A 14,281-nucleotide genomic window follows, 5' to 3' on the forward strand; every position below is an offset into this window, starting at 1 on the left:
CAAATAAAAGTGTTTTTTAATACCAAACAAAAAACCATCAAATAATAATGTTCAGTTATGCACTCAATCCTTGGTCGGGAATCCTTTGGCAGAAATGACTGCTTCAATGCGGCGTGGCATGGAGGCAATCAGCCTGTGACACTGCTGAGATGTTATGGAGGCCCAGGATGCTTCAATAGCGGCCTTAAGCTCATCCAGAGTGTTGGGTCTTGCGTCTCTCAACTTTCTCTTCACAATATCCCACAGATTCTCTATGGGGTTCAGGTCAGGAGAGTTGGCAGGCCAATTGAGCACAGTAATACCATGGTCAGTAAACCATTTACCAGTGGTTTTGGCACTGTGAGCAGGTGCCAGGTCGTGCTGAAAAATGAAATCTTCATCTCCATAAAGCATTTCAGCCGATGGAAGCATGAAGTGCTCCAAAATCTCCTGATAGCTAGCTGCATTGACCCTGCCCTTGATGAAACACAGTGGACCAACACCAGCAGCTGACATGGCACCCCACACCATCACTGACTGTGGGTACTTGACACTGGACTTCAGGCATTTTGGCATTTCCTTCTCCCCAGTCTTCCTCCAGACTCTGGCACCTTGATTTCCGAATGACATGCAAAATTTGCTTTCATCAGAAAAAAGTACTTGGGACCACTTAGCAACAGTCCAGTGCTGCTTCTCTGTAGCCCAGGTCAGGCGCTTCTGCCGCTGTTTACCTGGGGAATGCGGCACCTGTAGCCCATTTCCTGCACACGCCTGTGCACGGTGGCTCTGGATGTTTCCACACCAGACTCAGTCCACTGCTTCCTCAGGTTCCCCAAGGTCTGGAATCGGTCCTTCTCCACAATCTTCCTCAGGGTCCGGTCACCTCTTCTCGTTGTACAGCGTTTTCGGCCACATTGTTTCCTTCCAACAGACTTACCATTGAGGTGCCTTGATACAGCACTCTGGGAACAGCCTATTTGTTGAGAAATTTCTTTCTGGGTCTTACCCTCTTGCTTGAGGGTGCCAATGATGGCCTTCTTGACATCTGTCAGGTCGCTAGTCTTAAGGCCCAGTCTCACTAAGCGATTTACCAACGATCACGACCAGCGATACGACCTGGCCGTGATCGTTGGTAAGTCGCTGTGTGGTCGCTGGGGAGCTGTCACACAGACCGCTCTCCCCAGCGACCAACGATCAGGGGAACGACTTCGGCATCGTTGAAACTGTCTTCAACTATGCCGAAGTCCCCCTGCAGCACCCGGGTAACCAGGGTAAACATCGGGTTACTAAGCGCAGGGCCGCGCTTAGTAACCCGATGTTTACCCTGGTTACCAAAAAAAACAAACACTACATACTCGCCTTTCGGTGTCCAGGTCCCTTGCCGTCTGCTTCCTGCTCTGACTGAGATCCGGCCGTACAGTGAGAGCAGAGCGCAGCGGTGACGTCACCGCTGTGCTCTCACTTCTCACTGTACGGCCGGCAGTCAGTGAGAGCAGGAAGCAGACGGCGAGGGACCTGGACACCGAAAGGCGAGTATGTACTGTTTGTTTTTTTTGGTAACCAGGGTAAACATCGGGTTACTAAGCGCGGCCCTGCGCTTAGTAACCCGATGTTTACCCTGGTTACCAGTGAAGACATCGCTGGATCGGTGTCACACACACCGATTCAGCGATGTCAGCGGGGCCTCAACGACCAAAAAAAGGTCCAGGCCATTCCGACACGACCAGCGATCTCGCAGCAGGGGCCTGGTCGCTGGTACGTGTCACACATAGCGAGATCGCTACTGAGGTCGCTGTTGCGTCACAAAACTTGTGACTCAGCAGCGATCTCGCTAGCGATCTCGCTATGTGAGACGGGGCCTTTACCCATGATGGGGGTTTTGAGTAATGAACCAGGCAGGGAGTTTTTAAAAGCCTCAGGTATCTTTTGCATGTGTTTAGAGTTAATTAGTTGATTCAGAAGATTAGGGTAATAGGTCGTTTAGAGAACCTTTTCTTGATATGCTAATTTATTGAGACAGGTTTTTTGGGTTATCAGGAGTTGTATGCCAAAATCATCAGTATTAAAACAATAAAAGACCTGACAAATTTCAGTTGGTGGATAATGAATCTATAATATATGAAAGTTTAATTGTAATCATTACATTATGGTAAATAATGAAATTTAATTTCACCACACACACACACACACATTTCACCACATAAAGGTTTGCGTGTAAGCGTCCGTACGGGGCGTGTGAAGGTCTGCGGATAAGCGTCTGCGTACAGGGAATGTGTTAGCTGGAAAAAGCCGGGTGGAGACGTCGCTGCGGCCGTGTTATGGCAGAATGACGATCTCGCATCGGACACTTGTGATGACGCCGTGATCGCGGCTTTCTGTGGTATAAGTGTAGCGGTTTCCTTGCCGTGTTATCGATAATATCTTAATTTCTCATTTTTTTTTACAGGAGATATGAAATCGGCAAGTCTGGAAAGATGGAGAAGGTTCGGCCAATACTTGTTATGTAATGACTAGCAAAAACCTTAGAGTAGTGATGTCACCAATACAGCAGTGACATCACCGCTCCCCAGACATCAGTTATATTATACAGCAGTGACATCACCGCTCCCCAGATATCAGTTATATTATACAGCGGTGACATCACCGCTCCCCAGATATCAGTTATATTATACAGCAGTGACATCACCGCTCCCCAGATATCAGTTATATTATACAGCGGTGACATCACCGCTCCCCAGATATCAGTTATATTATACAGCAGTGACATCACCGCTCCCCAGATATCAGTTATATTATACAGCGGTGACATCACCGCTCCCCAGATATCAGTTATATTATACAGCGGTGACATCACCGCTCCCCAGATATCAGTTATATTATACAGCAGTGACATCACCGCTCCCCAGATATCAGTTATATTATACAGCAGTGACATCACCGCTCCTCAGATATCAGTTATATTATACAGCAGTGACATCACCGCCCTCCAGATATCAGTTATATTATACAGCAGTGACATCACCGCTCCCCAGATATCAGTTATATTATACAGCAGTGACATCACCGCTCCCCAGATATCAGTTATATTATACAGCAGTGACATCACCGCTCCCCAGATATCAGTTATATTATACAGCAGTGACATCACCGCTCCCCAGATATCAGTTATATTATACAGCGGTGACATCACCGCTCCCCAGATATCAGTTATATTATACAGCGGTGACATCACCGCTCCCCAGATATCAGTTATATTATACAGCGGTGACATCACCGCTCCCCAGATATCAGTTATATTATACAGCGGTGACATCACCGCTCCCCAGATATCAGTTATATTATACAGCGGTGACATCACCGCTCCCCAGATATCAGTTATATTATACAGCAGTGACATCACCGCTCCCCAGATATCAGTTATATTATACAGCGGTGACATCACCGCTCCCCAGATATCAGTTATATTATACAGCAGTGACATCACCGCTCCCCAGATATCAGTTATATTATACAGCAGTGACATCACCGCTCCCCAGATATCAGTTATATTATACAGCAGTGACATCACCGCTCCCCAGATCTCAGTTATATTATACAGCGGTGACATCACCGCTCCCAGATATCAGTTATATTATACAGCAGTGACATCACCGCTCCCCAGATATCAGTTATATTATACAGCAGTGACATCACCGCTCCCCAGATATCAGTTATATTATACAGCAGTGACATCACCGCTCCCCAGATATCAGTTATATTATACAGCGGTGACATCACCGCTCCCCAGATATCAGTTATATTATACAGCGGTGACATCACCGCTCCCCAGATATCAGTTATATTATACAGCGGTGACATCACCGCTCCCCAGATATCAGTTATATTATACAGCAGTGACATCACCGCTCCCCAGATATCAGTTATATTATACAGCGGTGACATCACCGCTCCCCAGATATCAGTTATATTATACAGCGGTGACATCACCGCTCCCCAGATATCAGTTATATTATACAGCGGTGACATCACCGCTCCCCAGATATCAGTTATATTATACAGCAGTGACATCACCGCTCCCCAGATATCAGTTATATTATACAGCGGTGACATCACCGCTCCCCAGATCTCAGTTATATTATACAGCGGTGACATCACCGCTCCCCAGATATCAGTTATATTATACAGCGGTGACATCACCGCTCCCCAGATATCAGTTATATTATACAGCAGTGACATCACCGCTCCCCAGATATCAGTTATATTATACAGCAGTGACATCACCGCTCCCCAGATATCAGTTATATTATACAGCGGTGACATCACCGCTCCCCAGATATCAGTTATATTATACAGCGGTGACATCACCGCTCTCCAGATATCAGTTATATTATACAGCGGTGACATCACCGCTCCCCAGATATCAGTTATATTATACAGCGGTGACATCACCGCTCCCCAGATATCAGTTATATTATACAGCAGTGACATCACCGCTCCCCAGATATCAGTTATATTATACAGCAGTGACATCACCGCTCCCCAGATATCAGTTATATTATACAGCAGTGACATCACCGCTCCCCAGATCTCAGTTATATTATACAGCAGTGACATCACCGCTCCCCAGATCTCAGTTATATTATACAGCAGTGACATCACCGCTCTCCAGATATCAGTTATATTATACAGCAGTGACATCACCGCTCTCCAGATATCAGTTATATTATACAGCGGTGACATAACCGCTCCCCAGATATCAGTTATATTATACAGCAGTGACATCACCGCTCCCCAGATCTCAGTTATATTATACAGCAGTGACATCACCGCTCTCCAGATATCAGTTATATTATACAGCAGTGACATCACCGCTCTCCAGATATCAGTTATATTATACAGCAGTGACATCACCGCTCCCCAGATCTCAGTTATATTATACAGCAGTGACATCACCGCTCTCCAGATATCAGTTATATTATACAGCAGTGACATCACCGCTCTCCAGATATCAGTTATATTATACAGCAGTGACATCACCGCTCCCCAGATATCAGTTATATTATACAGCAGTGACATCACCGCTCCCCAGATATCAGTTATATTATACAGCAGTGACATCACCGCTCCCCAGATATCAGTTATATTATACAGCGGTGACATCACCGCTCCCCAGATATCAGTTATATTATACAGCGGTGACATCACCGCTCCCCAGATATCAGGTATATTATACAGCGGTGACATCACCGCTCCCCAGATATCAGTTATATTATACAGCAGTGACATCACCGCTCCCCAGATATCAGTTATATTATACAGCGGTGACATCACCGCTCTCCAGATATCAGTTATATTATACAGCGGTGACATCACCGCTCCCCAGATATCAGTTATATTATACAGCGGTGACATCACCGCTCCCCAGATATCAGTTATATTATACAGCAGTGACATCACCGCTCCCCAGATATCAGTTATATTATACAGCAGTGACATCACCGCTCCCCAGATATCAGTTATATTATACAGCAGTGACATCACCGCTCCCCAGATATCAGTTATATTATACAGCGGTGACATCACCGCTCCCCAGATATCAGTTATATTATACAGCAGTGACATCACCGCTCCCCAGATATCAGTTATATTATACAGCGGTGACATCACCGCTCCCCAGATATCAGTTATATTATACAGCAGTGACATCACCGCTCCCCAGATATCAGTTATATTATACAGCAGTGACATCACCGCTCCCCAGATATCAGTTATATTATACAGCAGTGACATCACCGCTCCCCAGATATCAGTTATATTATACAGCGGTGACATCACCGCTCCCCAGATCTCAGTTATATTATACAGCGGTGACATCACCGCTCCCCAGATATCAGTTATATTATACAGCGGTGACATCACCGCTCCCCAGATATCAGTTATATTATACAGCGGTGACATCACCGCTCCCCAGATATCAGGTATATTATACAGCGGTGACATCACCGCTCCCCAGATATCAGTTATATTATACAGCAGTGACATCACCGCTCCCCAGATATCAGTTATATTATACAGCAGTGACATCACCGCTCCCCAGATATCAGTTATATTATACAGCAGTGACATCACCGCTCCCCAGATATCAGTTATATTATACAGCGGTGACATCACCGCTCCCCAGATATCAGTTATATTATACAGCAGTGACATCACCGCTCCCCAGATATCAGTTATATTATACAGCGGTGACATCACCGCTCTCCAGATATCAGTTATATTATACAGCGGTGACATCACCGCTCCCCAGATATCAGTTATATTATACAGCGGTGACATCACCGCTCCCCAGATATCAGTTATATTATACAGCAGTGACATCACCGCTCCCCAGATATCAGTTATATTATACAGCAGTGACATCACCGCTCCCCAGATATCAGTTATATTATACAGCAGTGACATCACCGCTCCCCAGATATCAGTTATATTATACAGCAGTGACATCACCGCTCCCCAGATATCAGTTATATTATACAGCAGTGACATCACCGCTCCCCAGATATCAGTTATATTATACAGCGGTGACATCACCGCTCCCCAGATATCAGTTATATTATACAGCGGTGACATCACCGCTCCCCAGATATCAGGTATATTATACAGCGGTGACATCACCGCTCCCCAGATATCAGTTATATTATACAGCAGTGACATCACCGCTCCCCAGATATCAGTTATATTATACAGCGGTGACATCACCGCTCTCCAGATATCAGTTATATTATACAGCGGTGACATCACCGCTCCCCAGATATCAGTTATATTATACAGCGGTGACATCACCGCTCCCCAGATATCAGTTATATTATACAGCAGTGACATCACCGCTCCCCAGATATCAGTTATATTATACAGCAGTGACATCACCGCTCCCCAGATATCAGTTATATTATACAGCAGTGACATCACCGCTCCCCAGATATCAGTTATATTATACAGCAGTGACATCACCGCTCCCCAGATATCAGTTATATTATACAGCAGTGACATCACCGCTCCCCAGATATCAGTTATATTATACAGCGGTGACATCACCGCTCCCCAGATATCAGTTATATTATACAGCGGTGACATCACCGCTCCCCACATATCAGTTATATTATACAGCGGTGACATCACCGCTCCCCAGATATCAGTTATATTATACAGCGGTGACATCACCGCTCCCCACATATCAGTTATATTATACAGCAGTGACATCACCGCTCCCCAGATATCAGCTGTCATGTCACGTGATGGCAGTCGCTGCCAGTGATTGGTTTTCGGTGAGTCCGTGTCTCGGTGTATATTCCCTCCTCTTTGTCTCAGTGTGAGGATCAGAAGATCCCGGTCACGTCTGGATTGGTTGTAGGCGAATTGAAGGAGGAAGAGGAGCTGCAGGTGCAGGAGGAGGTAGGAGACTAATTCTATGTCCATATCGTGATCTGGTTATTCTGGTTCCACTCTCTCCATTCTGGGTCGTGTCCTCAGCCAGGAAGCCGTCGTCCATATTGTCCCCTGTATTAGAGCAGAAATAAGTGTGGCCCACCCTGGATCGGTGTGGGTCCGGTCGCTGACAGCAGCCACCCTGGATCGGTGGGGGTCCGGTCGCTGACAGCAGCCACCCTGGATCGGTGGGGGTCCGGTCGCTGACAGCAGCCACCCTGGATCGGTGTGGGTCCGGTCGCTGACAGCAGCCACCCTGGATCGGTGGGGGTCCGGTCGCTGACAGCAGCCACCCTGGATCGGTGGGGGTCCGGTCGCTGACAGCAGCCACCCTGGATCGGTGGGGGTCCGGTCGCTGACAGCAGCCACCCTGGATCGGTGGGGGTCCGGTCGCTGACATCAGGTCACCGGAGAGGTTGGTGGGAGATGATTCCTTCGCTGAGAGCGGGTGAAGGGATGACCCTGGTGCAGAGGGGGCCGTGGGTGTATCTGGGGATCGTCGGATGATCTCTGATCTAACAATGTTCTTGTTTGATTTGCTGTGGAGAAGCTTCGTATCAGGAGACTAATGACGAGGATGGCGGCCATGGACCTAGAGCAGGTGGGTGCTGTGCTGCCCTGCTCGGGAGTGGTGTCACAGCGAGGGGCGTGATTATGTTGAGGGAGGAGCCAATTATCAGGATGCCCCATGTAATTGTAGGATGACCTTTGTCCTTTCAGGGTCGGCTAACAGCCAGCATGGTCGGGCAGATCGTGGGGCTACAGTCACATGAGATAAAACAGATGGCATCCGAATACGCCGAGAAGGTCGGTCCTGATTTTTATTTTTTTTTAGATTGGCCGTCACTTGGTCGCAGCATTGACTCTGCCTCTCTGCATCCTTCAGCAGTCGGAGCTTAGCTCAGAGGAGCGGCCGGAACACATGGGGCCGATGCAGCAGCATCGCAGGAACGTGGCCTCTCTCAGCAAACAGATCACCCAGAAGATGAAGGTCCTGAATCAGGTGCGACCTTATGTCCAGCGTCCCCAATTCCTGGAATCAGTGGTGAGGTTGCTGTACGGGTACATTACTGCGTGGTGCTGCTACTGTAAGTTTCCCCCGGACTCCTCAGTGGCCGTCTTGTTGCTCCTGTGACCACGTGGCACTGCATTTCCCCCCGGACTCCTCAGTGGCCGTCTTGTTGCTCCTGTGACCACGTGGCGCTGCGCTTCCCCTGGACTCCTCAGTGGCCGTCTTGTTGCTCCTGTGACCGCGTGACGCTACGTTTCCCCCGGACTCCACAGTGGTCGACTTGTTGCTCCTGTGACCACGTGGCACTGCGTTTCCCCCGGACTCCTCAGTGGCCGTCTTGTTGCTCCTGTGACCACGTGGCATTGATTTTCTCCCAGACTCCTCAGTGGCCGTCTTGTTGCTCCTGTGACCGCGTGACGCTACGTTTCCCCCGGACTCCTCAGTGGCCGTCTTGTTGCTCCTGTGACCACGTGGCACTGCGTTTCCCCCGGACTCCTCAGTGGCCGTCTTGTTGCTCCTGTGACCACGTGGCACTAAGTTTCCCCCGGACTCCTCAGTGGCCGTCTTGTTGCTCCTGTGACCACGTGGCACTGCATTTCCCCCCGGACTCCTCAGTGGCCGTCTTGTTGCTCCTGTGACCGCGTGATGCTTCGTTTCCCCCGGACTCCTCAGTGGCCGTCTTGTTGCTCCTGTGACCACGTGGCATTGATTTTCTCCCAGACTCCTCAGTGGCCGTCTTGTTGCTCCTGTGACCGCGTGACGCTACGTTTCCCCCGGACTCCTCAGTGGCCGTCTTGTTGCTCCTGTGACCGCGTGGCGCTGCGTTTCCCCCGGACTCCTCAGTGGCCGTCTTGTTGCTCCTGTGACCACGTGGCACTGCATTTCCCCCCGGACTCCTCAGTGGCCGTCTTGTTGCTCCTGTGACCGCGTGACGCTACGTTTCCCCCGGACTCCTCAGTGGCCGTCTTGTTGCTCCTGTGACCACGTGGCACTGCGTTTCCCCCGGACTCCTCAGTGGCCGTCTTGTTGCTCCTGTGACCACGTGGCACTAAGTTTCCCCCGGACTCCTCAGTGGCCTTCTTGTTGCTCCTGTGACCACATGGCACTGCATTTCCCCCCGGACTCCTCAGTGGCCGTCTTGTTGCTCCTGTGACCGCGTGATGCTTCGTTTCCCCCGGACTCCTCAGTGGCCGTCTTGTTGCTCCTGTGACCACGTGGCATTGATTTTCTCCCAGACTCCTCAGTGGCCGTCTTGTTGCTCCTGTGACCGCGTGACGCTACGTTTCCCCCGGACTCCTCAGTGGCCGTCTTGTTGCTCCTGTGACCGCGTGGCGCTGCGTTTCCCCCGGACTCCTCAGTGGCCGTCTTGTTGCTCCTGTGACCACGTGGCACTGCATTTCCCCCCGGACTCCTCAGTGGCCGTCTTGTTGCTCCTGTGACCGCGTGGCACTGCGTTTCCCCCGGACTCCTCAGTGGCCGTCTTGTTGCTCCTGTGACCACGTGATGCTTCGTTTCCCCCGGACTCCTCAGTGGCCGTCTTGTTGCTCCTGTGACCACGTGGCATTGATTTTCTCCCAGACTCCTCAGTGGCCGTCTTGTTGCTCCTGTGACCGCGTGACGCTACGTTTCCCCTGGACTCCTCAGTGGCCGTCTTGTTGCTCCTGTGACCGCGTGGCGCTGCGTTTCCCCCGGACTCCTCAGTGGCCGTCTTGTTGCTCCTGTGACCACGTGACGCTACGTTTTCCCCCGGACTCCTCAGTGGCCGTCTTGTTGCTCCTGTGACCATGTGGCGCTGCGCTTCCCCCGGACTCCTCAGTGGCCGTCTTGTTGCTCCTGTGACCATGTGGCGCTATGTTTCCCCCGGACTCCTCAGTGGCCGTCTTGTTGCTCCTGTGACCACGTGGCACTGCGTTTCCCCCGGACTCCTCAGTGGCCGTCTTGTTGCTCCTGTGACCGCGTGGCACTGCGTTTCCCCCGGACTCCTCAGTGGCCGTCTTGTTGCTCCTGTGACCGCGTGGCACTGCGTTTCCCCCGGACTCCTCAGTGGCCGTCTTGTTGCTCCTGTGACCACTTGGCATTGAGTGGCATTGATCTTCTCCCGGACTCCTCAGTGGCCGTCTTGTTGCTCCTGTGACCACGTGACGCTACATTTTCCCCCGGACTCCTCAGTGGCCGTCTTGTTGCTCCTGTGACCATGTGGCGCTGTGCTTCCCCCGGACTCCTCAGTGGCCATCTTGTTGCTCCTGTGACCATGTGGCGCTGCGCTTCCCCCGGACTCCTCAGTGGCCATCTTGTTGCTCCTGTGACCACGTGACGCTTCGTTTCCCCCGGACTCCTCAGTGGCCGTCTTGTTGCTCCTGTGACCACGTGGCATTGATTTTCTCCCAGACTCCTCAGTGGCCGTCTTGTTGCTCCTGTGACCGCGTGACGCTACGTTTCCCCCGGACTCCTCAGTGGCCGTCTTGTTGCTCCTGTGACCACGTGGCACTGCGTTTCCCCCGGACTCCTCTGTGGCCGTCTTGTTGCTCCTGTGACCACGTGGCGCTGCGCTTCCCCCGGACTCCTCAGTGGCCGTCTTGTTGCTCCTGTGACCATGTGGCGCTGCGCTTCCCCCGGACTCCTCTGTGGCCGTCTTGTTGCTCCTGTGACCACGTGGCGCTGCGCTTCCCCCGGACTCCTCAGTGGCCGTCTTGTTGCTCCTGTGACCACGTGACGCTACGTTTTCCCCCGGACTCCTCAGTGGCCGTCTTGTTGCTCCTGTGACCATGTGGCGCTGCGTTTCCCCTGGACTCCTCAGTGGCCGTCTTGTTGCTCCTGTGACCATGTGGCGCTGCGCTTCCCCCGGACTTTTCAGTGGCCATCTTGTTGCATGTGTGAGCCCATGATGCTGCAGTTTCTTATATTCCAGTCATCTCTCACATTTCAGTTGAAGGTTAAATCCTCAGAGCTGATGGTGGAACATGAAAAGGCAAAGAAGAAGCGATCAGAGGTGAGCGCATAGGAACCCTCCCTGACTTCTTTGTCCGCTCCCACCCCTGATTACTCTGTTGTGGCCCTGCTCCCCATTATTCCTCTTTCTGCAGACTGTGGTCCTTATTGCCCGATTCCTTTTTTATTTCCTCCTACAGGTTACAACGTTCAGCGAGAAGTTAGATGTGGAGATGTCGCAGCTGGAGAAAGAGGAATGCACAGCCGATCCGAGGTAGGTGCTGTCTCTTGTATGTGTCTTGTGGGGTCATAGAGGGGTGATGTCACGGATGGAGGATTATTAGGGTGGGGCAGCATGTTTGTCCTTATGTTGGTGCTGCGCTGTGTGATGTCCTTGTGTCCAGCATTCTGCAGGAGCTGCGTGCGCTGGTGGCTCTGAATGAGTCTCTGAAGTCTCAGGAGCTGAAGTTCCGGGCTCATTGCCGGGTGAGTCTCCACACACTGTCCCATGTGTACCGCTGCCACAGTCACTTGTAATCCACCTCCTGCCATCCACAGGAGGAGATGACCAGTCTGCAGGAGAACATTGACACCCTCAAGGCAGAGATTGCTGAGAGCGTAGAGGAGAAGGTACAGAGCCGGCTGGGGTGATGAGCGCAGCACCTTGCTGTCTGGGCTCCGCTGCTCTTAGGATCTCCTTTTTCTTGTTTTCAGGAGAGATCATCATTGTTTGAGCAGCAGCACAGAGCGGAGCGTGAGAAGCTGCAGAAGATCCGGCTCCTGCTTGTGAGTGTTTGCCGGACCCTGCCGGGATATGATGCTCTACTGGTCACCCCATTTTTAATAGGGCTTCCAGGGGACTAGCTGTGGAGAATCCCTGCTACTGTGTGATGCCATGTCTTACCAGACAGTTACCTGCTGCTGTCTGCATTTGTCATCACCCGGTCTGTTGATGGTGGGGGTGTGCGGGGATACCGTTTGCGGGCTCTGCCCTTGATCTCTCGGGGAATGTCCTCTGCGGGCCTGGCCCTCGGTCTCCCAGGGAAATGTCCCCTGTGGGCTTGGCCCTCGGTCTGTCGGGGAATATCCCCTGTGGTCTTGACCCTCGGTCTGTCAGGGAATGTCCCCTGTGGGCTCGGTCTCTCGGGGAATGTCCCCTGGAGGCTTGGCCCTCAGTCTCTTGGGGAATGTTCCCTGCGGACTTGGCCCTCAGTCTGTCAGGGAATGTCCGCTGTGGGTTCTGCCTTCAGTCTGTCGGGAGGGGGATGTCCTTTGCGGGCTCGGCCCTCTTTCTATCATGGGGGGATGTCCTCTGTGGGCTTGGCCCTCGGTCTATCATGGGGGGATGTCCTCTGCAGACTCTACCCTCCTGTCTGTCGGGGAGTGGTATCCCCTGTGGACTCTGCTCTTTGGATGTCCCTTGCGGGCTCTACCCTCCTGTCTGTCGGGTGTGCTGTCCCCTACGTGCTCTGCCCTCAGTCGGGGTGGGGAGGGTGTCCCCTGTGAGCTTCGCCCTCGGTCTGTTGGGCGTGTCCCCTGCGGGCAAACCCTCAGTCTGTCAGGGGGAGGGGGGATGTCCTCTGCGGGCTCTACCCTCCTGTCTGTTGGGGAGGGGTATCCCCAGTGGGCTCTACTCTTGGGATGTCCCCTGCGGGCTCTACCCTCCTGTCTGTCAGGCGTGGTGTCCCCTATGTGCTCTGCCCTCAGTCGGGGTGGGGAGGGTGTCCCCTACATTCTGTCCTCAGTCAGGGTGGGGAGGGTGTCCCCTGCGGGCTCTGCCCTCGGTTAGTCGGGGTGGGGAGGGTGTACCCTATGTGCTCTGCCCTCAGTCGGGGTGGGGAGGGTGTCCCCCTGTGGGCTCTGCCCTCAGTCGGGGTGGGGAGGGTGTCCCCTGCAGGCTGTACCCTCAGTTAGTCAGGGTGGGGAGGGTGTCCCCTGCGGGCTCTGCCATCGGTCTGTCAGGGAAAGTCCCCTGTGGGCTTGGCCCTCGGTCTGTCGTGAAATGTCCCCTGTGGGCTTGCCCGCAGTCTGTCGGGGGGTGGGGGGGATGTTCTCTGCGGGCTCGGCCCTCGGTGTATTGTTGGTTGGGGATGTCCTCTGTGGGTTCGGCCCTCAGTCTATCGTGAGGGGGGATGTCCTCTGTGGGATCGGTCTGTTGGGGAATGTCTCCTGCGGGCTCTGCCCCTCAGTCTGTCGGGGGGGAGGAGGAAGTCTGCGGGCTCGGTCTATCATGGATGTCGTCTGTGGGCTCGACCCTCGGTCTATCATGGGGGGGATGTCCTCTGCGGGCTCAGCCCTTGGTCTGTCATGGGGGAATGCCCTCTGTGGGCTCGGCCCTCGGTCTGTCATGGGATGCTCTCTGTGGGCTCGGGCCTCGGTCTGTCAGGGAATGTCCCCTGTGAGCTTGGCCCTCAGTCTGTCGGGAGGAGGGGGGATGTCCTCTGTGGGCTCGGCCCTCGGTCTGTCGTGGGGGGATGTCCTCTGCGGGCTCGGCCATCGGTCTGTCATGGGGTGGATGTCCTCTGTGGGCTCGCCCTTGGTCTGTTGGGGAATGTCCCCTGCGGGCTTGCCCTCAGTCTGTTGGGGAGAGAGGGGATGTTCTCTGTGGGCTCTGCCCTCAGTCTGTCGGGGGGAGGGAGATGTCTGTGGGCTCAGCACTCGGTCTATCATGCATGTCCCCTGCGGGCTCGGCCCTCGGTCTATCATGGGTAGGATGCCCTCTGCGGGCTCGGCCCTCTGTCTGTTATGGGGGATTCCCTCTGCGGGCTCGGCCCTCGGTCTGTCGGGGAATGTCCCCCGTGGGCTTGACCCTCGGTCTGTCGGGGAATGCCCTCTGCGGGCTCGGTCTATCATGAGGGGGGTCTGTCCTCTGCAGGC

The 14,281-nt window shown here is 52.8% G+C and overlaps 1 protein-coding gene across 4 annotated transcripts in view; it reads left to right on the forward strand.

The window, feature by feature from the left end:
- CCDC93 (CCC complex scaffolding subunit CCDC93) overlaps positions 1 to 14,281 on the forward strand; it is a 73,958-nt gene that overhangs the window by 51,212 nt on the left and 8,465 nt on the right. For 3 of the 4 annotated variants that reach the window (XM_077273428.1, XM_077273429.1, XM_077273430.1), the window contains 10 exons: positions 2,426 to 2,462; positions 7,348 to 7,431; positions 8,015 to 8,065; positions 8,185 to 8,271; positions 8,351 to 8,467; positions 11,403 to 11,465; positions 11,605 to 11,678; positions 11,809 to 11,890; positions 11,963 to 12,034; positions 12,119 to 12,190. In XM_077273428.1, the coding sequence (XP_077129543.1) occupies positions 2,426 to 2,462; positions 7,348 to 7,431; positions 8,015 to 8,065; positions 8,185 to 8,271; positions 8,351 to 8,467; positions 11,403 to 11,465; positions 11,605 to 11,678; positions 11,809 to 11,890; positions 11,963 to 12,034; positions 12,119 to 12,190 (739 nt within the window). Of the gene's footprint in view, positions 1 to 2,425; positions 2,463 to 7,347; positions 7,432 to 8,011; positions 8,066 to 8,184; positions 8,272 to 8,350; positions 8,468 to 11,402; positions 11,466 to 11,604; positions 11,679 to 11,808; positions 11,891 to 11,962; positions 12,035 to 12,118; positions 12,191 to 14,281 lie in introns of all 4 variants that reach the window. The other variant, XM_077273427.1, reaches the window with a different exon arrangement.

The sequence above is a fragment of the Ranitomeya variabilis genome, chromosome 7 (genome assembly GCF_051348905.1).
Source record: "Ranitomeya variabilis isolate aRanVar5 chromosome 7, aRanVar5.hap1, whole genome shotgun sequence".
Classification (NCBI taxonomy): Eukaryota; Metazoa; Chordata; class Amphibia; order Anura; family Dendrobatidae; genus Ranitomeya; species Ranitomeya variabilis.